At 38.7% G+C, this 25,110-nt stretch overlaps 1 protein-coding gene across 9 annotated transcripts in view; it reads left to right on the top strand.

Moving 5' to 3' along the window:
• The window catches only part of NAV3 (neuron navigator 3), a 569,112-nt gene that overhangs the window by 344,631 nt on the left and 199,371 nt on the right, over positions 1-25,110 (top strand). For 8 of the 9 annotated variants that reach the window (XM_075932261.2, XM_006118491.5, XM_075932267.2 and 5 more), the window contains exons 6-7: positions 8,892-8,960; positions 11,813-11,952. In XM_075932261.2, coding sequence (XP_075788376.2) covers positions 8,892-8,960; positions 11,813-11,952 — 209 coding nt within the window. The remainder of the gene's footprint in view (positions 1-8,891; positions 8,961-11,812; positions 11,953-25,110) is intronic. The other variant, XM_075932246.2, reaches the window with a different exon arrangement.

A 25,110-nucleotide genomic window follows, 5' to 3' on the forward strand; every position in this document is an offset into this window, starting at 1 on the left:
TGTCAGAAGAGAGTATGCTAACAAATCATTTGCATATGCTAATGAAGCATGTGCTTCATTTGCATAATCTCTGCCCAAGGCATTTTGCACAAGAGGTCCTCCTTTTTTGAGGCATAAGGATCTTGTGCAAAAAGTTTTTTTGCATAAAACAGATCTGTCTACACTAGTAGTTTTTGCCCAAAAACCTCTTATGCAAAAAGCATCGGAAGAGATTATGCAAATGAAGCATGAGAAGTTGCTACTGATTGCTTCATTTGCATTGCCTCTTCCACAAAAAAGAGGCGGTATAGACGTAGACATGTTTTAGCTATCAGATACCATCAAGGAACTTCATTGCTTATTGCAATTATCTTAGATGAGCAGTAGTACCAGTTTCAAAGCACTTTAGACGAATACATAACAATATATTCAAATACGAGTGTGAGCCTGCAACTAAGAAAAGTGCACTGTACATGTTGCAAAACTTCATTTTTTTGACTGCCAAATTATATCTGTAGACAACTGGCAGTATTAGCAATAATAATTGTAAAGGGCAATATAATTTTTGCAAGAATGCAAAACTTGACATGTGAAAGTTCACATTCAGAGGTGCTGGAATGATTTGTATAATGGGGAAACTCATTCAGCAGAAGGTGGAAACCTTGTATTCCCACTCTGTATCTTCAGGCTCAAGAACATGGAGAAGTCATAGTTGTCTTGCACAGTCAACCTGTGGAACTCCTTGCCAGAGGAGGTTGTGAAGACCAGGACTAGATAAATTCATGGAGGTTAGGTCCAGAATACGAATTAGCCAAGGTCTAATCTCTGTTTGTCAGGGACTGGAAATCATAGAATACTAGAACTGGAAAGGACCTCGAGAGATCATCAAGTCCAGTCCCCTGCCCTCATGACAAGACCTAGCAGCATCTAGATCATCCCTGATAGATAGCTAACAAAACTGCTCTTATATATCTCCAGTGATGGAGATTCTACAACCTCCCTATGTAATTTATTTCAGTGTTTAACCACCCTGGCAGTTAGGAAGTTTTTCTTAATGTCCAACCTAAACCTCCGTAGCTTTAATTTCAGCCATTGCTTCTTGTCCTATTCTCAGAGGCCAAGGAGAACAATTTTTCTTCCTCCTTGTAACACCCTTTTAGATACTTGAAAACTGCTATCATGTCCCCTCCCAGTCTTCTCTTTTCTAAACTAAACAAGATCAATTCTTTCAGTCTTTCCTCATAGCTCATGTTCTCTAGGCCTTTAATAATTTTTGTTGCTCTTCTCTGGATCTTCTCCAATTTTTCCATATCTTTCTTGATATTTTGTGCCCCGAACTGGACACAGAACTCCAATTGAGGCCTAATCAGTGCAGAATAGAGCAGAAGAATGACTTTTCATGTCTTGCTCATACCGCTTCAGTTAATGTATCTCAGAATCATGTTTGACACTGTTGCAAAGAAAAAAAAAGCATACTATTGACTCATATTTAGCTTGTGGTCCACTATGACCTCTAGATCCCTTCCTGCAGTACTCCCCCCTACACAATCACTTCCCATTTTATAAGAGTGGAATGGACTGTTCCTTCCTAAGTGGAATACTTTGAATTTGTCCGTATTAAACTTTATCCTATTTACCTAAGACCATTTCTCTAGTTTTTCCAGATCATTTTGAATTATGACCCTATCCTCCAAACCACTTGCAACCACTCCCAGGTTGGTATAATCTACAAACTTAATAATCGTACTCTTTATGCCATCATCTGAATCATTGATGAAAATATTGAACAGAACCAGTCCCAAAACAGATCCCTGTGGAACCCCACTTGTTATGCCCTTCCAGCAATATTGTGAACTATTAATAACTACATTCTGGGAATGGTTATCCAGCCAGGAATACACCTTTATAGTAGCCCCATCTAAGTTGGATTTCCCTAGTTTATTAATAAGAAAGTCATGCGAGACTGTCACAAATGCCTTACTGAAGTCTAGGTATATCAAATCCGCTGCTTCATCCTTATCTGCAAGACCTGTTATCCTATCATAGAAAGCTATCAGATTGGTTTGACATGATTTCTTCTTTACAAATCCATGCTGTTGTTACCTATCACCTTATTATCTTCCAGTTGTTCACAGATGAATTCCTTAATTACTTGCTCCATTATCTTCCCTGGCACAGAAGTTTAAACTGACTGGTCTGTAGTTTCCTGGGTTGTTCTTATTTCCCTTTTTATAGATGGACACTATATTTGCCCTTTTCCAGTCTTTTGCAATCTCTCCTGACTTCCATGACTTTTCAAAGATGATAGCTAAAGGTTCGGATACTTCTATCAGCTCCTTAAGTATTCTATGATGCAGTTCATCAGGCCCTGGTGACAACCACCTAACTTCAGTAAGATTTCTTACTAACAACCACAGGACATACCACATTAAAACTAACCCTGGAACTTTCCCTTGCAACAAACCCTGTTGCCAGCTTTATCCACATATTTACTCTGGAGACACAATCACTGGACCTAACCATGTCAGTTATATGATCAAGGGCTCATATTCCTGTATGTCCAGCAATGTGATATATTCCATCATGTGCCAGCAATGTCCCTCTGCGATGTATATCGGACAAACTGGTCAGTCTCTTCACCAGAGAATCAATGCTCACAAAAGCGGCAAGGAGTCCTGTGGTACCTTATAGACTAACAGATGTATTGGAGCATAAGCTTTCATGGGCAAAGACCCATTTCATCAGATGCATGCTCACAAATCAGACATCACACATCTCCACACAGAGAAACCCGTTAGTCAACATTTTGATCAAACTGGCCATTCCCTTAAACACCTGACAACATGTGTCTTACTTCAAAGAGACTTTAACACTAGATTGCAGAAGGAGACTTCAGAACTTTTTTTATGCTAAAATTCGACATGTTGCAAATGGGCCTTAATTTAGATTATAATTACCTTACACATTACAAAAAGATACCCTCCCCACCTTTTGATATTCATAGTAACTCCAGATTAGCCACTTAATTGATGCTTACAATAAGCAATTTCCTCCTTCCTTGTCTCTTCCTCCTCCCCACCTTCTGCAGCTGATTCGTTACTGTATAATTTGTTTACTTCTTCATTGTATCCCTCTGTTATATAATGGTCATGCCAATTCACTTTCAGAATACAATCTGAAGAAGTGGGTCTACATCATGAAAGCTCATCACCTAATAAACCATCTTGTTAGTCTTTAAAGTGCTACATGACTGCTTTTTTTGTTTTACCACGATCAGGCTAACATGGTACCTCTCTTTAACTTTTCTAAGTGGATGACAGGAGAGGGATCACTGGATGATTACCTGTTTCGGTTCACTCCCACTGGGAAATCTTGCATTGGCCACTGTCAGAAGACAGGACACTGGGCTAGATGGACCTTTGATCTGGCCCAGTATGGCTGCTCTTTTGTTCTTATGTATATGTGTTATTACTAATTCAAGCCAGGTGAGGTGGCAACATCCCTAGCAGCCTTAATTCTGGCACCTGTGGTCACATCTGTAAGCAATGGGACCAGGAGTTTTGGAACGGATAGCTGTGCAAAAAGCTGATGGGTCCATTGTGTTCTAGTGCTCATCAAAAGACATAAAACAAAAAGTAATTAGGAACTTGATGAACACATTGTATATAATGGTTTGGCCTTTTTCTCTCCCTCCCGCCACCTATTTCACGTTTCTCTGGAAAATGAATTCACTTTTCAGAAACTGATGGAGTGACTGATTGAGCAATGCTTTTTCAAAGGTTTTGGGGATTTGAAAGCAGTCTCAAGATACCAGCTCCCTGAACATGGTAGAGGTCAGATTCCCTGAAGGGAGAGATGTATAGAGAGAGATCCTTTGTTAGGAAGCATTTTCAGCTTAATATCCCTCTGCATTTTGTCTTCATTTAATGGAAATGACCCACTCTGTACCTGCAGGCTCAAGAACATGGAGAAGTCACAGTTGTCTGATCTTTTCAGCTGCTTTGGAAAATCATTGTTCATGAAGGTCAAAAAGCTATAGCACAGTATCACTGCATATGACATTCACAGCTTTGAGTCAGTGCCTCAGATACGTCCTATGCACTTTGCTGTAAAAATCATTGTGGTGTCTGTGTTAATTGTACTTGCATCATTTTGTCTTACACTCAGTAATTACTCTCAGGAATTTTTAATCTCATAATTTTCACATTCTATTTGTTTGCCTTCCAAATAGTGTAAAATGACACCTTGGTGTTACAGTGCTTCATTTGAGATGCCAGGATAACAAAGGTGTGGGTGGGAGACATCAAGGGTTGCCAAATTTCTACTCACACATCCAAACCCCCTCATCCCAGTCCTTCTTTGAGCTCCTGCCCCACCCCTTCTCTGAGGCTATGTCCCCACTCATTCCATCCCCCTCCCTCATTTGCTCACTCCCCCATCCTCCCTTACTTGCTCATTTTCAACATGTGGGCTCAGGTGGTGCAGGCCCTAGAGTTAGGCTGGGGATGAGAGGTTTTGGGTACAGAAGGGTGCTCCAGGTTGGGTTTGAAGGGGAGGAGGGAATCAGGACCAGGACAGGGAATTGTGATGCAGGGAGGGCTCGGGGCAACACTTACTTTAGGCAGCTCGCCAAAGCAAAGGCATGCCCCCATTCAGGCTCATATGTAGAGATGCAGCCAGGCAGCTCTGTCTCCTGCCCTGTCTGCAGGTGCCATAGTTCCATACCAATGGGAACTGCAGAGCTGGCACTTGAGATGGGCACAGTGTGCAGAGCCTTCAGGCTGCTCCTATGTGTAGGAGCCAAAGGGGGAACATGCTGCTGCTTCTAGGAGCTACGCAGAGCCAACCAGACTTTTAGTGGCTTGGTCAGGAGAACTGACCGAAGCTACCAGTGTCCCTTTTTTAATGGTGTTCAATTGAAAATTGGACAGACGGTCACCATAGAGACCTCAGACTATGAGATATTAAGGCAGAAAAGTATTAACTATTCAGCCTCAGTAGTAGAAATGAGAAGTTGTGGTTATCTTTGAGCTTCAAGTGCCCAGCCTTTTAGTGAAAAATTTGCTATGGATGATACAATGGTGCAATATGTCAATATAATGTATTAACATAAATATTATGTAATACATATGCATACACAGCATTTTGGTATAAAGAAAAATAGCCCATATTTACTGTATATGTGGGGGAGGGGGAGTGTGTGTGAGAGAGAAGGAGTCAGTCTGTCTGTCTCTGTCTGTCTCCCTCTTTCTCTGTCTCTCCTCCAGGTAGCCAGACATTGGCTCATAAACCACATGCAGCTCTTTTACAGTTAAAGTTCAGCTCACGGAGCTATGTCTCCCCAATTCTCCATCTATCAGACGGGGGGGGGGGGAGGGAGGAGGGAGAGCACAAGATTTCTGCCCTGCAGGAGGGTTGTGAGGCTAGAGGTTTTCTGTCTTGCGAGGAGGGGTATATAGTAGGGAAGCCATGAGCAGAGAACTATTTTATCTCCCAGAGGAGATGCTGTCATTTTAAACAGTGAATTGTCACTATTGGGAGGGTATACATTATGCTACGCCATTCCTGTCGCTTTAGTGGCTCCATGCCCCAGGGTATCTCTACACAGCAGCGTTATTTTGGAATAACATAGCAATGCGAGCATCTACACAGCTAGCCAATTATTTTGAAATAATTTCGAAATAACGTGTGGCTTATTTCAGCATTTGTAAACCTCATTCCACAAGGAATAAGGCCTCTCCCAAAATAGCTATTTCAGAAAAGCAGTAATGTGGACACTCCGCTGCTGCTATTTTGAAATAGCTTCTCCCTCAGACCATTCAGAATAATTACTCACCAGTGCTTCATGGGGCTCTAAACTGAGGTAGCACATCCAGATTAAGGGAGCCTGCCTTGGACTAATTTCCAGGCTTCCTTGTAGTATAGACTAGGGCTGTCATAGTGCAGTCGATCAGTGGTAAGCAAAAGCTTAAAGATTAATGCTATAGACTACACACTACCTCCCTCCCCCTCCCCGCCACCTCCAGTGAATTTTTTTAGCAGCCTGGTCAGCAGACAGGCTCAGTCCTGGCTCGTGCTTGGATCTGGGACCTACCCCCACTGTGGCTCTGCATTTAAAGTGTATTAGGAGCTAGGTGGGGAGGCAGCCCGGCTCAGTTCTGGCTTGCACTGGGTCCAGGAGCTTGCATCAGAGGCAGCAGCATGGGGCGACAGGCAGCCAGTTTGCAAGGGGAGTTTCTTTTTAAACTCACTTCCCTCATGGATCAGCCCCCTCCTGGCACCCCGCACTGCTGCCTCTGATACAGAGACAGTATCATGGGCTGGAAAGGGGCTCATCGTGAGAGGGCCAGAGTGCAATGACTGCTGACCTCACCTCTGGGGACTATATAATAGTCAAATAATCAATAAGAATTCATGAGATTAATCGACTATGCAATTAACCGATATTAAGCATCCCTAGTATAGACACATTATTTTGAAATAAGCTATTTTGGAGTATTTCTTCTGATATAGCTTATTCCAAAGTAATCATGCAGTGTAGGTGTAGCCCCAGAGTTGGGAATCATATATTCTCCTTTCTTTCAAACACTTCTCACCTGCAGACACAGTTCAAGAATTTTAGAGACCATGCGTTTAATTGGGTTGTCCTTGAAATTTACAATAATGAACACAAAGTTCAGTTCCCACTTTCTCAATAAAAAGCTGAGCACTTGAAATTCAAAGGCAACCGTGGCTTCCCATTTTTACTAGAGAGGCTGGATATTTAAAAACAATTATTTGCCTTAATATCTTACAGTCAAAGAAGGCCTTTCACTCATCTTGGCAGGTCAAATGAAAGTTTCATAATGCTCATGTGTTGCTTTTACACTGTAGTCACTATTTTCAATCATTCTATTCAGATAGACTAAAATGCTGCCTACCTCAGTGCATCAGCAAAAACCACTTAACTCTTTCCTATCAGAATCAATGCATTAAATGGGTACGTCTAGACTACATGCCTCTGGCGACAGAGGCATGTAGATTAGGCTACCAGACATAGGAAAATGAAGCGGCAATTTAAATAATCGCCGCTTCATTTTCCTATGTCTGGTAGCCTAATCTACATGCCTCTGGCGCCAGAGGCATGTAGTCTAGACTTAGTAAAGAGAGGTGTTTCTGGCAAATATACAAGCCTGAAATGCCAAAGGTGATGGGTGCTGCTGCTGTGGCTACTCAGAACAGTGATTAAAAAAATTAAACTGAGAGTTGTTGGTTTGATACGCCAAACCAATCAAAACCGAGTTCCCATTTAATTTGGTTTCCTCCACTTCTCAAAAGTCCTAAAGTTCTGATTTCCCATTTCAAATGACCTTTGATTTAAACCATCTTTGTGCCTCCCCATGACATGGGACCTTAAGGCTGCTTTACATTGCATCATCCATAAAAGCCACAATGCATCAGTACTTTGGCTGTGGTTCTTCCTCATGGCTATGCTTCAGACCACCCCATGTGTAAGCTTCTGGGAGTGACTGACTGATCATGTAGAACCATCTTGTTCTAGAGAGTGGCATACACTGGCCATAAAGCAACAGAGATTAAGCCCCAGGCATCTCCTGCTTGATGGGACACATTTCTGGATTTCCAACAGTGTTGTGTAGTACATAATCCTCTGGTACAGAAATGTCCCAGATTTCAAAAATGCTCTCTGCATGTTGTAAAAGACTAAGATGCAACTCCCTATAGAATTTAACAGGAACATCTAAATAAATAGTAATGTTTCCTATTAATGTCTCTGAGTATCACTCTGAGCAATGCAGCTTATTACAGTTAGCTTGAGTAATAATGACAGAAAACATCAGTGTATCTAGGACTACATTATCAGCTGGGTATCTTTCTTTTGGTCGGTTCAGTTTATGCCTGTATGTGTCCACACTAAGGCTGTGTCCAGACTCAGGGGTTTTTTCGAAAAAAGTAACCTTTTTCCGAAAAAACTTCACCTGCGTCTAGACTGCAGCCGCGTTCTTTCGAAATTAAATCGAAAGAACGTGGCTTTTCTTTCGACGGCAGTAAACCTCATTTCACGAGGAAGAATGCCTTTTTTCGAAAGTGCTCTTTCAAATAAAGGCGTTCTTGAAAGCAAACAGGGCTTTTTAGAAAGAGAGCATCCAGACTCACTTGCTGCTTTCTTTCGAAAAAGCGGCTTGCTTTTTCGAAAGTTCCGTGTGCAGTCTAGATGCTCTCTTTCGAAAGAGGCTTTTTCGAAAGAGGCTTGCAGTCTAGACATAGCCTAAGTAGGTAGCTTCATATTGCAATATTGGGTCTAGGAATATAAAATCTCATATAACTGGCTTACTGGTTAAACATAGCATTTTACCGGTTAACTGATTAAAGGGAGACTGGGAGGTGGGGAGCTGCTCCAGTCCCCATAGGTTAACCTTAACCTCACCCATTAAGGGTGAGGCTTACCAGTTAACAGGTTAAACATTCATAACGCTAATTTGTTCTCTTCTAACTACCTAATTTCAGGTCCAGAGGCAAAAGTACTTACATATTTGGCTGCTTTTTTTTCTAGGGCTTTTTTTTTTTTTTTGAGGGTACAAGAACACAAACACAAATTCTGCAGTTGCAGATTGTACTAGCAAGACTGAAACTTGGCCATTCTGAAAATTTTCTCAAAATGTCTATACGTAAATGTGAATATGCTCTGCTAAATGAGGCAAATTACATCGCCGTCCATTATTTCATAATCTGTACATTGCATTACTCATAATCTTCACATTACATTACATGAATTCATTCTTTTCTGATTATTTTGTGTTTTCTGTATGTGTTCAGCTTTCATTACATTAACTCATAGTTTGCTGGTAAGTGTGTGCTTTCTGTATGTGATTCAAAAATTCTTTAATTCAATTTCTCTGTTTCTTCTCATACAGTCTGACAGCCAGATATGCAACTCAGTCTAATCACAGTGGAATTGCAACCAGTCAAAAAAAGACTTCTAGGTCAGTTAATATCTCTCATTTATTGCTTGTTAGTGATACTCAACTGAGTCAGTGCCCATTGGTATTTTATTCTATGGACATAAGTGAACATTGCAATGTGTAATCATGCAAGTTTTGCACCACTGAGCTTTGTCATGAGAAAGCCTTGCACCTGACTGGCAAAAGCAGATTTGTATAATACCACGAGTCATATTTTTGGTTGTGATTTATCCTGCATCTTCATGTCCTGCATGTGTCAAGTATCAGATTGAGGGGTTAAAAGGTTTAGGGATTTAGTATGGCTTTTGACTCACCTTTTTTTACTTTTGTCACAAATGAAAATGAGTTTGCAAGTCCATCCAAAGGACCCTGTGTCCACATCACACAATCATCACACAGCTCTGATTCATGTAGGGTTATCTATTTTAATTAGATGCATTCCTGGAGATTTCATGACATAACATAGTCTTTACGTAAAGATAAATCTTTTGTTCCTGGAGCTCCCAGGACAATTCAGGAGGATTGTAAAGACAAAATTCCTGGAGTTAAGGAGTAGAGGAGCAAAGATGTAGCAAAGAGTCACAGATTGTCTGTACTGCCCCTGGAGTTGCATAGGTAAAGCCCCTGTTCATGAGATATATGGGTTTTGAGAAACAAAGTCCTCAGTTACGGCTTGAAGTGTATTTGACTGAGCTGTGTGCAGAAGCTCTCACTTTCCCTGCCTGACCTGTTCTCCACTGTAGCCAGTGGTGCTAATGTTTCACTTCCAGGAACACTAAAATCCACAAACAGGTTTTTAGAATTCAAGACCCTCTTGCTGTTGTAAGTTTGTGTTTATGATTGTTAATGTCTTTTCTAATCACACTGTTTGCTGTACAGTTCATTGCTAAGAACAATGAGCTATAAATAATGCAATCTGCAATAAAGCTTGCATTTCATAATGTGGCGCACTAACACCACCTGAGTGACTGGTGATAGCTTGGAATGAGCCATACCAGAGTGCAATTGCTTTATGCCTGTGATCATAGGTCTTCAGTCTCATTTAGTGCTGACACTACTGTCTTGTCCACCATTCAGCATGTGTAGGCTAACAGTTTTATTGTCTAATACTTTAAATCTATGACAGTGTTGCCAAGGCCCTGATCAGAGGTACGTGACTTGTCCCTTATCTGTTACTTCCTACTTTGCATTTCCTTGGTTGCTTAAAATGATTCGGCAAGGGCAATTTGAAAATGAAGTTCAATTAATGACATTAAATGAAGTAAATTGGAAAGTATGTTGAGCAAGTGACATCTATAATCTGCTTACAGTTGCAAGTTTGAGGACTCTGGCATGTAAAATACACACTTAGTACTTTACATTTTAATAGAACTGATGAATTTCCAGAGTTGCGCATGCCTTCTCATTGCTCTTTTTTTTTCCTCATTACCTTTGATAAATGATCTTAGGGCTCTGACTGCCTGTCAAATTAAGGTAACGAGAAAGAGCAAATGGATTTTTAAGTTTGTTTTAGTGCATTCTTCAGGGAACAGAAGATCACTAGAATCCATGGGTCATGGTAAAGGTTAGAATGCATACAGCTGTAGAGACAGCCTGCTTGAGTCTCAGCACAGAGGCTAGTGGGACAGGCTGGCAGCTAGAATGAGCCATAAAAATAATGAATGGATTAGCTCTCTCAGACTTAAACCAGTAATGTAACAGAATGTGGGGCTCTTTATATGTGTTATCTAATGAAATTAAAATGATTTCAGCATTTTGGTGTATTAGTGTGTTAAGCAAAACATTTATAAAAATCTATCCTGTTGGAGTCTTTTATAATGTGATTTCTTTCTCCTCTCCAGCTATTGCTCTTTCATGATGCATCATATGATGACAATAGTGTCATTTGAGAACTCTGCAGTATTTCATGCTGCTGTTAGCAAAATCTTTGAAATCACTCCTCACTTATGCATAATCTCTCAGTGACAGAATGTGTATTATAGTCCTATTTAAAAAAGTCTGTTTATGGTCTGAGCATTTTATTATGTGTTGTATTAAAAGGGAGGGGTTATATTTGCAGGTGTAATGGAGGAAATTTAAAGCAGACTTGTATTAAATAATCTTATGTTAGACAATTGAATCAAACAAAATAGAAGGATAGTTTATACATGCTACAGACAATGGCTCCTTTTTTATAGACAGTACTACTACACAATAAGGCTCAGATGGTGGCAGCAAATAGTAACAAATGAACGGTGTAGTCTGCATTATATTCTTCTACAGGTATAGGGTATACATACATTTGCTATATCTAATTTAGAATATTTATTTTCACCATTCTGCATTTGAGATAAACATGCAGACCATTCTGAAATATAGTTAGAGCTACAAGCCTATGCCTTTTCAAAATGTATTTGACAGCAGTGAATTACAATAAGTCAATTTATTGTTCTATAAATGAAATTAACTACAGTATTCATTAAAGTAAGAACCTTTGGGGTATTTCTTCAATATTTGATTGTTATGTTCATGAGTCAATTTTATCTTAGTTTCTCCAGAAAACAAACTGAAATATATTTAAATATAATATTACACTAATGGTATATGCAGGTGAATCTGTTTTAGCAATATTAATGGCAAATGCAAAGCATCCTTTATATGTTTCCTGTGATTTTGTAAAGCATCTGTTTCCCTTTTGTGTGTATTAGGATTAACTTTTATTTTTGTTGACCCTGTCTAGTCTAACTAACTTGAATCCTCTCATTTTTTGCCATTATTTGAAATCATTGTTATTCAGTTACTGGCTCTATATGCTTGTCTGATACTTGACCAAGTGTGTGTTCCATATGTTTGTATCTTCTACAACAAAGTAATTTCTAATTATACTGTTATAGGCTTCCAGGGCCCTCGAGGGTGCCAGCTGCAGGCAGCAGTACCAAGGTCCAGGGAGCTTCTAATTTAAATCGGAGAAGTCAGAGCTTTAACAGCATTGACAAAAACAAGCCTCCACAATATGCAAATGGCAATGAAAAAGGTAAGTGTTGAAAAGTTGCCAGTAACTATTTATAGCAGGGGTGGGGAGCCTAAGGCTTGGGGTCCGGATGTGGCCCCTGGTTTGCCTGAATGGATCTGTCTTTCAAGGCTTAGGGCCTTCCCCAACTTTGGGGACCCCATGCAGGCATGTCAGCCCCCCTGCTGCTTTCCCTGTCCCCCAACTGATTTTTCTGTGGGTCAGTGGTTCTGACCCGAAAAAGGTTCCCCCTGTTGTATAGACAACACAGAGAGTTTGAAAGCAGAAAAGAAACAAATCCCATGTGCAACACAAAATTGGTCATTAGAAATGGACCAAAAATGGTGTTGAGATTACATTCAGGTTCATAACGGAATCAGGGCTAAAATGTGGTTTTGGAATAGACTGTTCTGAAATCTAGTGAACAGTTACTGCAAAATGCTTATACTCGTGGAAATCTCCTGAGACTGGCTGAAGTAAAAGGTGATACAAAAGTGAAGAAAAAAGGATGATGTTTCATGGGGGAAACCTTGAGCCTGATGCAAATCCCATTGCCTTCAGTATGCTTTAGATGAGACACTCTGAGTTGTCAGCAGTTCTTGCGGGATTTTGAATCAAAATTTCTGGCTTGCATACAGTTTTCCCTCTAAATTGCTTGGCAACACAGCTTCGCAGGTGATTAATCAGCCCCGCCCAGTCAGTCAGCTCCTTGCATGGAGTTCTGACTAGGCGGGGCTGATTAATCACCTGTGAAGCTGTGCTGTCATGCAGTTTAGAGGGAACACTGGTGGCAGATCCAGACTGGGACCATACTCTGAGACGTGAGTTTGGACCTGGGATACAAATTTAAACCCGATTTGCTGAAATTCTTGAAGAGGTTTGGATCCATGTTTCCTTTAATTACAAGCTGTCATTCTGTCTACTGACTTAAGTCTTTGTGTTCTTCTCTTCATCCTTGTCACTTCTTGATCTCCTCCCTGGCTTGTGGAGCAATTTTTTTTTTGGGGGGGGGGGGCAGGAGAGGGAATGTCCCTCTTTATTCTTTATCTAGAGAAGGAAGAATCTGAAAATTTAATATTCTGAGTTGTATAACTAGTCCAGGCCTCCTTTCTTCTGTGTGTAATGAACGACATTCTATTCATATCTCTGGGTTAGAATATAGTCGAAAATAATACAATATGCATAATGCCCATTTGCATCCTTGGGGTCTGTGGGAGGAACAAATATGCAGTGAATGTTCTTCATCTGAGCAACAGGCAACTATCCAGATTTTTTCTGCAAAATTCTGATGAACATGCTTTGCCCCTAGCAGCATCTAAAGATATAAAACCATCCTTTCAATGGTTATTTCATCATTTTTACAATCAGAGACGAGCATTTTGAATAGTTCTGTAGTTGATTTTATTTTTATCATTGACTTGCTTATGGCAAGACACACAGACTAAAGAGCACAGGATATGTACAGAGCAGACAGTATATAGTGGACAAATCTTTAGTGGACCTATGAAGTAAGGGGTGTAGCTGCTTGCATGAGGTATGTATGGTAGTTTAGATTTTAGAAATGCTACTTGATTTTGAAATAAATTTGCAATTGATAACAACAGTATATGGAGAAATTAATGATTATAGGTGGGAATTTCCCCCCCATAGTTGTAGATACTAGTTTTTCACAGTTTTTGGGCTACTAAGGCTTGCCTTGCAATTCACATTTGTCTCTGGCTTTTTCTGTGATGGATTTCTTTACTTTCCCATTTCTTCTCTGTACAGAATGAGAACCTTGATGATATTTTTAGTGAAGTCATCACTTGCAAGAGGATAAGGGCTGCTTTGTTTGTAAATAATCATTCAATTCATTTTACAGGACATAGAAAATGTAATTTTGCATAACTACCGAATACTATATTTCAAAATTTCTGTCTCTGCTCTTTTTTTTCTTACTTCAAATAACAGCAGCAAAGCTATGAATACATAGATGTTGTGTGAAAACTTAAGCCAAATAAGGTTTATTTTACAGACATATATATAAAAGTAGAAATTGAGGGGAAACAACTGTAGTGAGTGCCAAGATAACAAAATATTTCATTTGAGATCCCCAAAGGACAAACAGAAAAGTGTATCAGAATCCACTATATCAATTCCTTGCCTAAAGAGAAAAATAACAGCACCAAACTGTTTTTCAAGCTAATTATTATGCTGTATATATTCTTTAATGTTCTTGTGACATGTTTAAATGGCAACATTTTCATATCTAAGAACTTCTCTGACATGAGTATATAGAAAAAATGTATGAAACAAACTTTCTTTCTAATTGTACTACTACTAAATATTATTTAGCACTTGCCACTCAAGTAACTTGAAAAGTTATTTTTAATCCATTGTCTCTCCCATGGGCACTGCAATGAGATGAATTAATATTAGCAGCCTGAGTTATACTAGTGTATAGTGTGTTCACAATAGTAAGTAGCCATTCTGATAATACTCCTGTAAAGTAAGTATGTATTTACTGATAAGACAAGGCAGAAAAGTTAAATGGCTTGCACAAGAAAGCCATTGTGTGAGTAAGCATCAGACCTCAAAAGCCGCACAGAGCATTAGTAATGTACAGTTCTCTATGGTATGACTCAATATATACTGTATGAGTTTGTACACATTACACAGGGTTATTTACAAAATACATGTTGTCAGGAATTGGGAATAATTGAAATTCCAGTTACTATTAAAAAATATGGCTTCCAATTAAGTTACTATCACAGATGGACATAAATTTACACATTAAACTTCCCAGTCCTGGTCCAATGCCACCAGTAATGGACCTAAAATCAGTTCTGGCTCAAACCTTTACTCCTGACCTGACAGTTCTTTGACTCTTTTTAGGCTCATTGTTATTTATCCCATAGGAATAATTCACATGAGGTGAAATCCCAACCTTGTTGAAGCCATTGGGAATTTTGCCACTGGCAGAGTTTCACCCATTCTGCCTCAGTTAGAGTTTACTTTATGTTAGCTTTGATTAAGACATCTGGGTCCTGAGTATATATAAAAAAAAATAAACATGCCAATGTGAGGGGATTGCAGTGAGCTGGTTCATGGTGGCTCAGTCAGCTGATCTTTCCCCTCACCATTCCTTGTGGGCTTTGGATCAAATTCAGTAAAAGTGTGTATCTGTCTCATGGAGTGTCTACTTTTGAAAGAATACATTAAAGAAAAAATAATTGAAATAATACTTTTTTATTTTCAGATAACGAGGATGAAGTCATGTAGATTAATTTCCCCTCTCACTTGGTAGGAAGTACAGACCTGTAACTTTACATGCTTATCCCAAGTATAGTTGCAGTGATTCTCAGACTGTTTTAGGTATACCACCTTAAGAACTTCAGTCAGGGATACTAAATTTTAAACTATACTGCAAACTGATTGCAGCCCACTTACCTCCAATATTACATGTTACCACAGTTTGAAAATCGTCGTTCTACTGCAGGTGTAGCAGTCATTCTGCAGAAGGACTGTACAATGTAACATTGCATGAACTATAAATATGAATGTTGTCAGCTGAGAGTAGGGAAGAATAAAAGTTCTGATTAATGTTTTCATCATGCAGTTCTCAAAAAAAAAAGACTTTTAGAATTTGATTGTTGTCACTAAATTATTTGTGTCATGCAGGGTGCAAACTGAAATATTTTCACTGTAGAGAAAGGGAGTCACATAGCTATAACCCAACTTAATACACTTAATAAATGCCTAATAAAGGAAAAGGGAGTCTTGCAAGGGATTCTAGATATACTTAACATTCTTTAAACTGAAATGCCAAAAAAATCCTAAATAAAAACAAAAAAACCCAACAACAACAAAGGAACTGGCTTCAAGAGTAAAAAGATAAAAGATAATTCAGGCAGAAGTTCAGAAATAGAGTGTGGGCAATCCAGTTTATTACACTCAATTTAACATATGTGAGCATTCAGTTCAAGCATCTCCAGGCCCTCAGAAACCATATACAGGCTTAAGAGACCACAGTGGCTAAACTAGAGGAGCTAAGGGAGACTAAGAGCTTCATAGATGAGACTTCCCATGACACTGTAGAATGGTACCTTCCCTACTCTAACAGACTCTGGCAATTCTGTCAGTGGCCCGGCTAATATTTAAGGGGGATTCAATCACTAGAAACATCGATAGCTAGGTTTTTGATGACAGGGAGAGCTACATGATGGCTTGCCTGCCTGGTATGAATATTGCAGATCTCTGGAGATATCTAGGTAGACTTTTGTTGAAAGGAGCCGGTGTTTGCAGTGCATGTAGATACTAATAACATAGGGAAAGATAGGACAGAGGTACTGAAGGCCAAATTTAAGCTGTTAGGTAAGAAATTGAATTCTAGGATCTTCATGGTAGCATTCTCTGAGATGCTTCCAGCTCCATGTCAGGCCCAGTTACACAGGCAGAACTACATGGTGGTGTACAAATAAACAGTATGGATTTATTAGGATTTATTAGGAATTAGGGAAACTTTTGGGAAAGGGGGAGCCTATACTGGAAACATTGACTCCGCTTAAACCACAATGGAACCAGATTGCTGTAACTTAACGTTGAAAAGGTCAGAGCAGTTTTTTAAACCTAGAGCTGGGAAAAAGCCATCAGGTTCGGACGGAGACATCCCTAAAGGATGATCTATTAATTGAGATTCTCCATGTCCTAGTAAGGAAGAGGGGTTGGACAATGATTAAAAAAACAAGCAGGATCTGATCAGAAATAGTCAAATGAAAAAGAGTTCCGTTCTATTGCACTGTAATGGCAGAGAGCTAAAAAATGAGAAGTTTTTAAGTGGCTTATATACCAATGTTAGAAGTCTAAATAAATAAAAGGATGGGTGAACTAGAATGCTTCATATTAAAAAGAGGAGTGGCATTATATGTGAAAGAAAGCATAGAGTCAAACAAAGTAAAAATTTTATGGGAGCCAAACTGTACCATAAAATATCTATGGATAGTAATTCAGTGCTCTGATAATAAGAATATAGCAATAGTGATATATTACTGACCATCTGACTGAACACCAGAGCAACCCAACACTGTAGCACTTAATTTCAGAATGGGGAACTACACAAAAATGAGAAGGTTAAACAGAAATGAAAAGGTGCAGTGCCAAAACTGAAATCATGGAAACTTTAAAAGACACAATAGTGTCTCAATTTAAATGTATATCCCAAATTAACAAACATAAAAAGAGAACCAAAAAATTGCCACCATGGCTAAACAACCAAGTAAAAAAAAAATAGTGAGAGGCAAAAATATATAATTTAAATAGTGGAAATTCAATTCTAGCCTAGCGAATAAAATAGAAAGGATCACTCTGGCAAATGAAGTGTGAAAATATAATTAGCAAACCAAAAAAAAAAAAAAGAATTTGAATAAAGGTAAAAGCAAAAAAAAAAAGTACATCAGTAGCAGGAATTGGGGCCACTGGATGGTTGAGATGTTAATGAAGCACTCATGGACATAAGCATTGCAGAGAAACTAAATAAATGTTTGTACCAGTCTTTATGGCTCAGAATGTAAGAGAGATTCCCAAACCTGGGATATTTGGTTTAGGTTACAAATCTGAGGAACTGTCCCAGATGAAGATGCCATTAGAGGAGGTTTTGAAACAAACCGATAAATTAAACAGTAATAAGTCACCAGAACCAGATGGTTTTCACCTATGAATTCTGAAAGAACTCAAATTTGAAATTACAAAACTACTAATTGTAGTCTCTTACCTATAATTTCATTCAGCTTCTGTACCGAATGACTAGAAAATAGCTAATGTGACACCAATTCTTCCAAAGGGCTAAAGAGGTGATCCTGGCAATTACTGGCTGATAAGTTTAACTTGAGTAGTGGGCAAATTGGTTGAAACTATAGAACAATATTGTCAGAATTATAAATAACATAATTTGTTGGGGACAAGTCAATAAAGTTTTTGTAAAGAAAAATCATGCCTCAGTTATCTACTAGATTGTTTGAGGGCATCAACAAGCATGTGGACAAGATTTTAAGAAATCTAGTTTTATTATATTTTCAGAAAGCCTTTGACAAGGTATTAAAACAAAGGCTCTAAAACAAAGTAAGCTGTCATGGGATAAGAGGGAAAGTTCTTTCCTGGATTGGTAACTGGATAAAAATTTAGGAAAGAAAGGGTAAGTATAAGTGGTCAGTTTTCAGAATTGAGAGAGGTAAATAATGGTATCCCCCCAGGGGTCTGTACAGGGACTAGCACTATTCAACTTACTCATAAATGATCTGGAAAAAGAATTAAACAGTGAGGTGGCAACATTTGCAAATGATACAAGATTCTTAAATTCCAAGACGACCATGAAGAACTACAAAAGGATCTTTCAAAAAAGGATCTCTGGGTGACTGGGCAACAAAATGTATTGTTGATAAATGCAAAATATAGCATATTGGAAACCATAATCCCAACTATACATATAAAATGATGAAGTCTGAATTATTTGTTGACGCTCAAGAAAGAGATCTTGGAATCATCATGGGATAGTTCTCTGAAAACTTCCACACTGTGTGCAGTGGCAGTCAAAACAGCAAATCGAATGTTGGGAATCATTAAGAAGGAGACAGATAATAAGACAGAAAATAGCTTATTGCCTCTATATAAATCCATAGTATGCCCACATCCTGAGTATTGCGTGCAGATGTGGCTGCCTCATCTCAAAAAGATATATTGGAATTGTAAAAGGTTCAGAAAAGGGCAATAAAATGATTAGGTTTATGAAACAGTTTCAGTATGGGAGAAATTAATAAGACTGGGAATTTTCACTTTGAAAAAGAGGCAATTAAGGGGGAATATGATAGAGGTCTATGAAATCATGGCTGAGTGTAGAGAAAGTAGATAAGGAAATGCCTCATAACACAAAAGCTAGGAGGTCATCAAATGAAATTAAGAAGCAGCAGGTTTAAAACTAATACAAAGAAGTATTTCTTCACCTAATACACAGTCAATCTATGAAACTTTTTGTCAGAAGATGTTGTGAAGGTCAAGGCTATAACAGGGTTAAAAAAGAAACCAGATACATTCATGAAGGATGGGTCCATCAATGGCTATTAGCAAAGATGGACAGGGTTGGTGTATTGACCCTTCGTTTGCCAGAAGATGGGAATGAGCAATGTGGATGGATCACCTGAATTTGGATGGATCACCTGTTCTGTTCATTCCCTCTGGGGCACATAGCATTGGCCATTGTCATAAGACAGGATAGTGGGCTAAATGGATCTTTGGTCTGACCCGGTATGACCATTTTTATGTTCATTAACATATGCTTATATAAATGTATGCCTGTTATGTGTCCCTTTAGACAATCACATAATCATTTTTCTCTTAGCAGAAATAATCTGAGTGGCTAAGTGGAAGAAGAACATTTAACTGGTTAACTGATTAAGCAGAATTTTTCATCCATAGTATACAGCATCTCTTTAAGATACTTGGCTTGACAAAGTATAACAACAATTACAAAAGGATGTTTACATTCGTTTGGTTTGACTAGTATCTGGGTTCTGGACTTTATTTAACAATACAATATTTCTATTACAAGGAAAGAGAAAGTTCTTTTTTTATATGGCTATCTGATACCTATTGCCATGATAAATGCACAGGCTTGGAAGGATTTGATTTTTTTCATTAAAATATTGATTTAGTCAAAGATATACAAACTAACAAAATATACTTCTATCAATGAAAATAGAAATTTACAAAATAGTTTCATTTTTTTGTCTAAAACTTCCAGAAATGTATCAGTGTTTATTTAAAAAAAAAAAAAAAAAAAAAAAAGCAGGTGAAAATCAGTATAATAAGAGGCTAATATAGGGTGACTGGAGTACCAAAACAAACAAAAGAAAGCCCAACAACAAAGAGAGAAGTAAAAGTATTGAAAGTGAGAGCAGTTCAAACAGTTTATTTTATGCAGTGTACTTTAATAATGTGTACACATATTCATGGCCACGAGTGCCGTAATGTATATATCTTCTATTACATTGCCTTAGAGTAATGCCTCACATTTACACTCACACTAATTTATTATTAGCATAATATCTCCCTAATGTAATGTATTGGATTGTACTAAAATATTTGGTGTTTTCATGTACTCGAGTGGTCCAGAAATGCAGTGCAAATTGCAGAATTACAATGCAGAAAAAATCCTACAATTAATAGCTTTTGTAAAACCTGGGAATATTTCAAGAAAAATCAGTGAATGCTGAAAATGAAGGACATTGTGGACTGGCAAAGGAAGACAAATGCTGCTTGAGAACTTTAGAGTTTGATTTAAGAATATTTACTTAGTATATTTGTATACATTATGTTCATAATTTTTGTTCTAAAGCTTTAAATTTTTGAATCTCAGCATATTTGTCTTATTTATTGCTTGTCTCGCCTTAATTTCATGTATCTGTGAAAATTTAAATAGATAAAAATTATTTTGAAAAATTGTATTCTACTAAGTCTATGCATATGCAGTCTAAATCAACATGAAGGAAATACTAATTTATTTTGTTTCTGTTGCAGAAAAGTATCGTACTATCAAAACCTCCCTTAACTCTTATAATTTGGTGACCTACCGACTTAAGATGTAAAACTAAAATGTAAATATTAAATACATGGATATAGTTTGTTTGGTTTCATTCTGTATCAAAATTACCACAAGGTGGGGACAGATGTCATGTAATAAATAGCAGAGTTGAACGGAATGTGCACAGCACTTGAAAAGACCTGCAGGTTCAAGCAACACATTTAGGTTGGGAGACAAGGATATTAAGCATCAGGAAACAAATCCTTTTTTCCCACTTCAGTAGCCATAGAAGGGACTATTGATAATACACTTGGGCACACAAACAACTCTCTGTAAGGATCATTAAGGGTATGATTTAAATTAAAGATTAAGAGCCAAATTAAAGCTCTCAGTCCATCTGTAACTTATCTGGCACTGATTACAATTTGTGAAATATGTGTTATGAAGCAGTGACTCCAAGGCGCCTGTGGATACACAGCACAACAGGCTATTGAGGAAATGTCAAATAGTAATTTTTACTATTGTTTATTACTGTCTGTTTATTACACAAGATTAATATAATTGAAAAGGAGACATGGTAAGGCTGGATTGTTTTTTTTTTAAATTGGTACTTTTTGTAAGTAAATGAAGACAACTTAAAACTAGTAATCTACAGAGATAGCAGAATATAAGAGTTAACACGCCAGAACATAATGGATTCACTCTGTCATATATTGTTATATATAATCTGTATGCATTTTTCAAACTTTTAATAATGAAGCACATGAAAACTGGGAATAGAGGTCCTAAACTTCATATGTTATCAAGGAGTGCTCAGTGCATGTTTAGATGTGAGTGCAAAAGAGACTTTGCTGACTATCTTTTATGGGCTATTGCCTACCATACTGGTCCCTCCCTAGAATACATTAAAGAATCCTAAAGCTTGCTATAATTTACACCAGCAATTCACAGCCCCTAAGGACTGTTCCAGCAGCTAGACTCACCAGAAAATAATAAATGGTCATCCATAACCTCTGAAGTGATGGCTGGGAAAGAAGAGGGCTCTGTAGCAGCATCATAGCAGGTTCGTCTTAAAGGCAGCTTCATGCTACTAAAAGGCTCTGATCTGTCTCAAAGCATTTCCAGTGATGCAGGCCTATTTATGAGATGAGCTACCAGAAGAGATTCGAATGAGAGAAAATCTGACCCATTTTAAAAATCACTGTAAAACCCACCTATTTGTTAGTTTTCTCACAGTAACTGTATCCTGCAGAACTCCTTGAAACCTGAGAAGAATAAAGAACAGAATCTTCTGTGAAGTTCACTGTGGGCATAGACATGCAAAGCTAATTCATCTGTGCAGGGCCAGTATGTTATGGTGACAAGTGCTTAAAAAAACTATGACAGACCTATAGAGCATCTGTTTAACAGGGAGATAGCTGGCCTGATGCATGACATCACTAGATCTTGATTCTTGACCTGAACTAATACTAATATTTGTGAAGTCTGGGTTGATACCCTGGAAATACTGATTTTCTTTTCGTTAAAAGAAGGTTAGGACCACTTCCCCAGGATACTTAGAAGTGTCCCTCACTAACAGTATTGTTTAGATTACTGCACCTTGGGCTCACATTTTTACAAAAAACATCCAGTGCAGTTTTGGTAAGACCTGAATAGTAAATCAACTGGATATTTTGCAGTCATATCTCAGAAGTATCTGTAACTCTGAAACTGACACTGAATACTATGGACATGCCTAAGCAGTCTTTCAGGGGTCCTCCTGCCTTTCTTTGCAATACATAATACGCAAATATGAAACCTCATCTGAATTAATAGAATTATGCACAATAATTTAGAGAACATAATTGGTGGTTTAAAAGGGTTTAATCACCATAAACACTTCATTTCTCTGATGCCACAGAATAATGTTAACCGGCAAATAGCGTTCAACTACTTAGGCCCCCACACTGAGCAATGTGGGCTTAATTTAGAAAAGCTTTTCCCTAGTGCATGTGTTTTCCATACATTAGTATGTTTTGCTTAAGAAGGCAGGATGCTGGTTGGAAAATATGGTTAATGATTAAAATAAGTTCAACTGTATTGATTATCATACAGAGGGCCTGATCTGCCTTCATACTAAGGACTTTTTGTTTTGCTCTAGAAGTGTGAATGGATTTTGGGGGTAATTTATAAAGGGAGTGGGTGGCCTTTCTGATGCTTTAGGATCTAAATCCAAAACTGAGATCCTCAAAACCCTGTTAGGCTACCACCTAACTCAGCATAGGATTACATTCCCCCAAATTTACCATGAACTTAATGTTCATGTAATCACACCCTTGGCTACCTGAGGGTGTGCCTATGGGTATGTCTACACAGCAAAGTTATTTTGAAATAACAGCCCTTATTTTGAAATAATTTTCCTAGTGTCTACACAGCCAAACCACTATTTCGAAATTAATTCGAAATAGCGGAGCACTTATTTTGGATTTGATAAACCTCATTCTACGAGGAATAACACCAAATTTGAAATAGCTATTTCGAAATAAGTGCTGTGTAGACACTTATTTCAAAATAGGGGGCCTCCAGCCTTCTCAGGGTGCCCTGGTGGCCACTCCAGCCTCAAAAAAAGAACACTTCTCTCCTTCCCCCCGCCCTGGAGCCCTTAAAGGGGTAGACTCTGGCCACAGTGGCTGTACCAGCTTCACAGTGCCCAGCGCCAGCAGTCACTGCCGCTGATCCAGTGGCCCCAAAACATAAGCCAGCAAGCCACCGGCACCCAGCCCTCCACCACTTCCCAGGAGCAGTCTGCCAGCTCCCAGGAGCCTGCCAGGGTGTCTTCCTGGTCCAGGGCAGAGATCATGGACCTTATTCAGGTTTGGGGGGATGGCCCCAACATCCATACACTATTTCGAAATAACACTGTAGTGTAGCATACCCTACATGAACAATAAGTTCATGGTAAATTTGGGCATGTATGAATCTATCACAGATCATCCTGCCTCAGATTAACTGTTCATGTGGACCCTGCTGATGTATATTAACAGTTCATTAATGTTTTCTGATCTAGTCCTATTTCAAAAAAGCACTAGGCAGGCTATTATGGGGAAAATACAGACCCCAGCTTGCTTGTGTAGATAAATCTTGTTTCTGCTGATGGGTATGCACATGGCTGCTGGAGCCCTGATATCCAGTGTCTACTTCACACCTAACCTTCAGCAAGATTAACAAACTAGGACCCTCTATCTTGCTTGTGAGGCCCAATCTGGTAGGAATACTCAGGTCACATTAGTGAATATCAACAGATCGGGACCCAGGCTGAAGGTGACTTTCACCTTGGGGGTGGTTGGAGCAATCTCCAAGATGTGAGAGAGACACTGGAGGTTCTGTGGCGAGTCTTCCCCTTCTCCCTTTGAAGCTATGTATAAATAATCCCTTTGGCCTGAAAGAGAGTGCAAATGACTCTGTTGCCCAGTAGATAAGGCACTCTCTTTGGATGTGAGAATCAGAACACAGCCTCTGCCCCAGTCCATATTTAGTCATTTTATACAGTGGAACAGTTTCAATGGGAAAGACACAGAGAATGCACATTCCCAGCTTGGGAAAGACCCAAATTCAACTCCCTCTCCTCTCTAGGTCAGATCATTAGAGACTTGAAACCAGGTCTTCCATTTCCCAGGTTGCACTCAGCTATAGGTTATAAGGCCACTGATTCGCTTGCCTTATTTTTGTCAAAAAAGAGGGGGTTGACCTGAGTTAGGCACCTAATTCCAGGACAGGCTTCATGATTCTGAATTCTGGATGGAGGGGAAGCTCCTCGCTCCAGCCTGGAGGTACGTGCCTATATCCTTTTGAGGCGTGGAACTTGGGACACATTCCTTTCTTGGCATTTCCTATTGACTAGCCTAGGCATCTCAACTGTTTGCTTTTGCTATTCTTAGGCACCTAACTCTCCCTGTGCATTGTATAGGAAGAACTGTAGGCAACTAACATAGAGCTGTAGATTCTACTGTGCAGAAGAGTGCCTGAAGTTTGGTATTGCAACATAGAACTTACATTTCCTTTGTGTATCTAGCTATTAAATCAATAAGAATCCATCCCTAAATAACTGTCAGTGTTGAGTTGTTGCACAGCTAGCAACTGCTGCAACTGCTATCAAGAACTGTCAACAGTGAAGCTTTCTGATTTATTTTCTCCTGTCCTGGAAAATGCACTGTAATCAGACCTCTGTGATCAGTTCCAGCAAAGAAATATGGTGACCAAAAGTTAAAATTTAATTAGACGTTTCAGAGCAGTGGCCCAGAGAAGTGCTGGTCTATGTACTAGGCATTTTTTCCTTTGTAGGAATAGAAACAATATTTCCTATCTATGTGCAGGTTCTTCAGTATAGTAGTACCCAAAAACCAGAAAAGAAAATCTTAACTTTTGTTATCTTTCTAAAATGTGTCTTTCCCCCTCAGTGTGCCAGTTCTGTGATTTGGGTGTTCACTAATTTAATTACATCATCTGAGCAGGAAGGCTTTCTTGACCTAATACTAAGATACAATTAGAACCTTTTAATTATTAAGAGCTTTAGTTTCAGAAGCGAGAGTTACGTGGTATCACAATATTCTCCTCAGCTCTGAGAGATGGAGACTCTAAAACAGTGTTTCTCA

The sequence above is a fragment of the Pelodiscus sinensis genome, chromosome 1, assembly GCF_052426305.1.
Source record: "Pelodiscus sinensis isolate ZL-2025 chromosome 1, ASM5242630v1, whole genome shotgun sequence".
NCBI classification, from domain to species: domain Eukaryota; kingdom Metazoa; phylum Chordata; order Testudines; family Trionychidae; genus Pelodiscus; species Pelodiscus sinensis.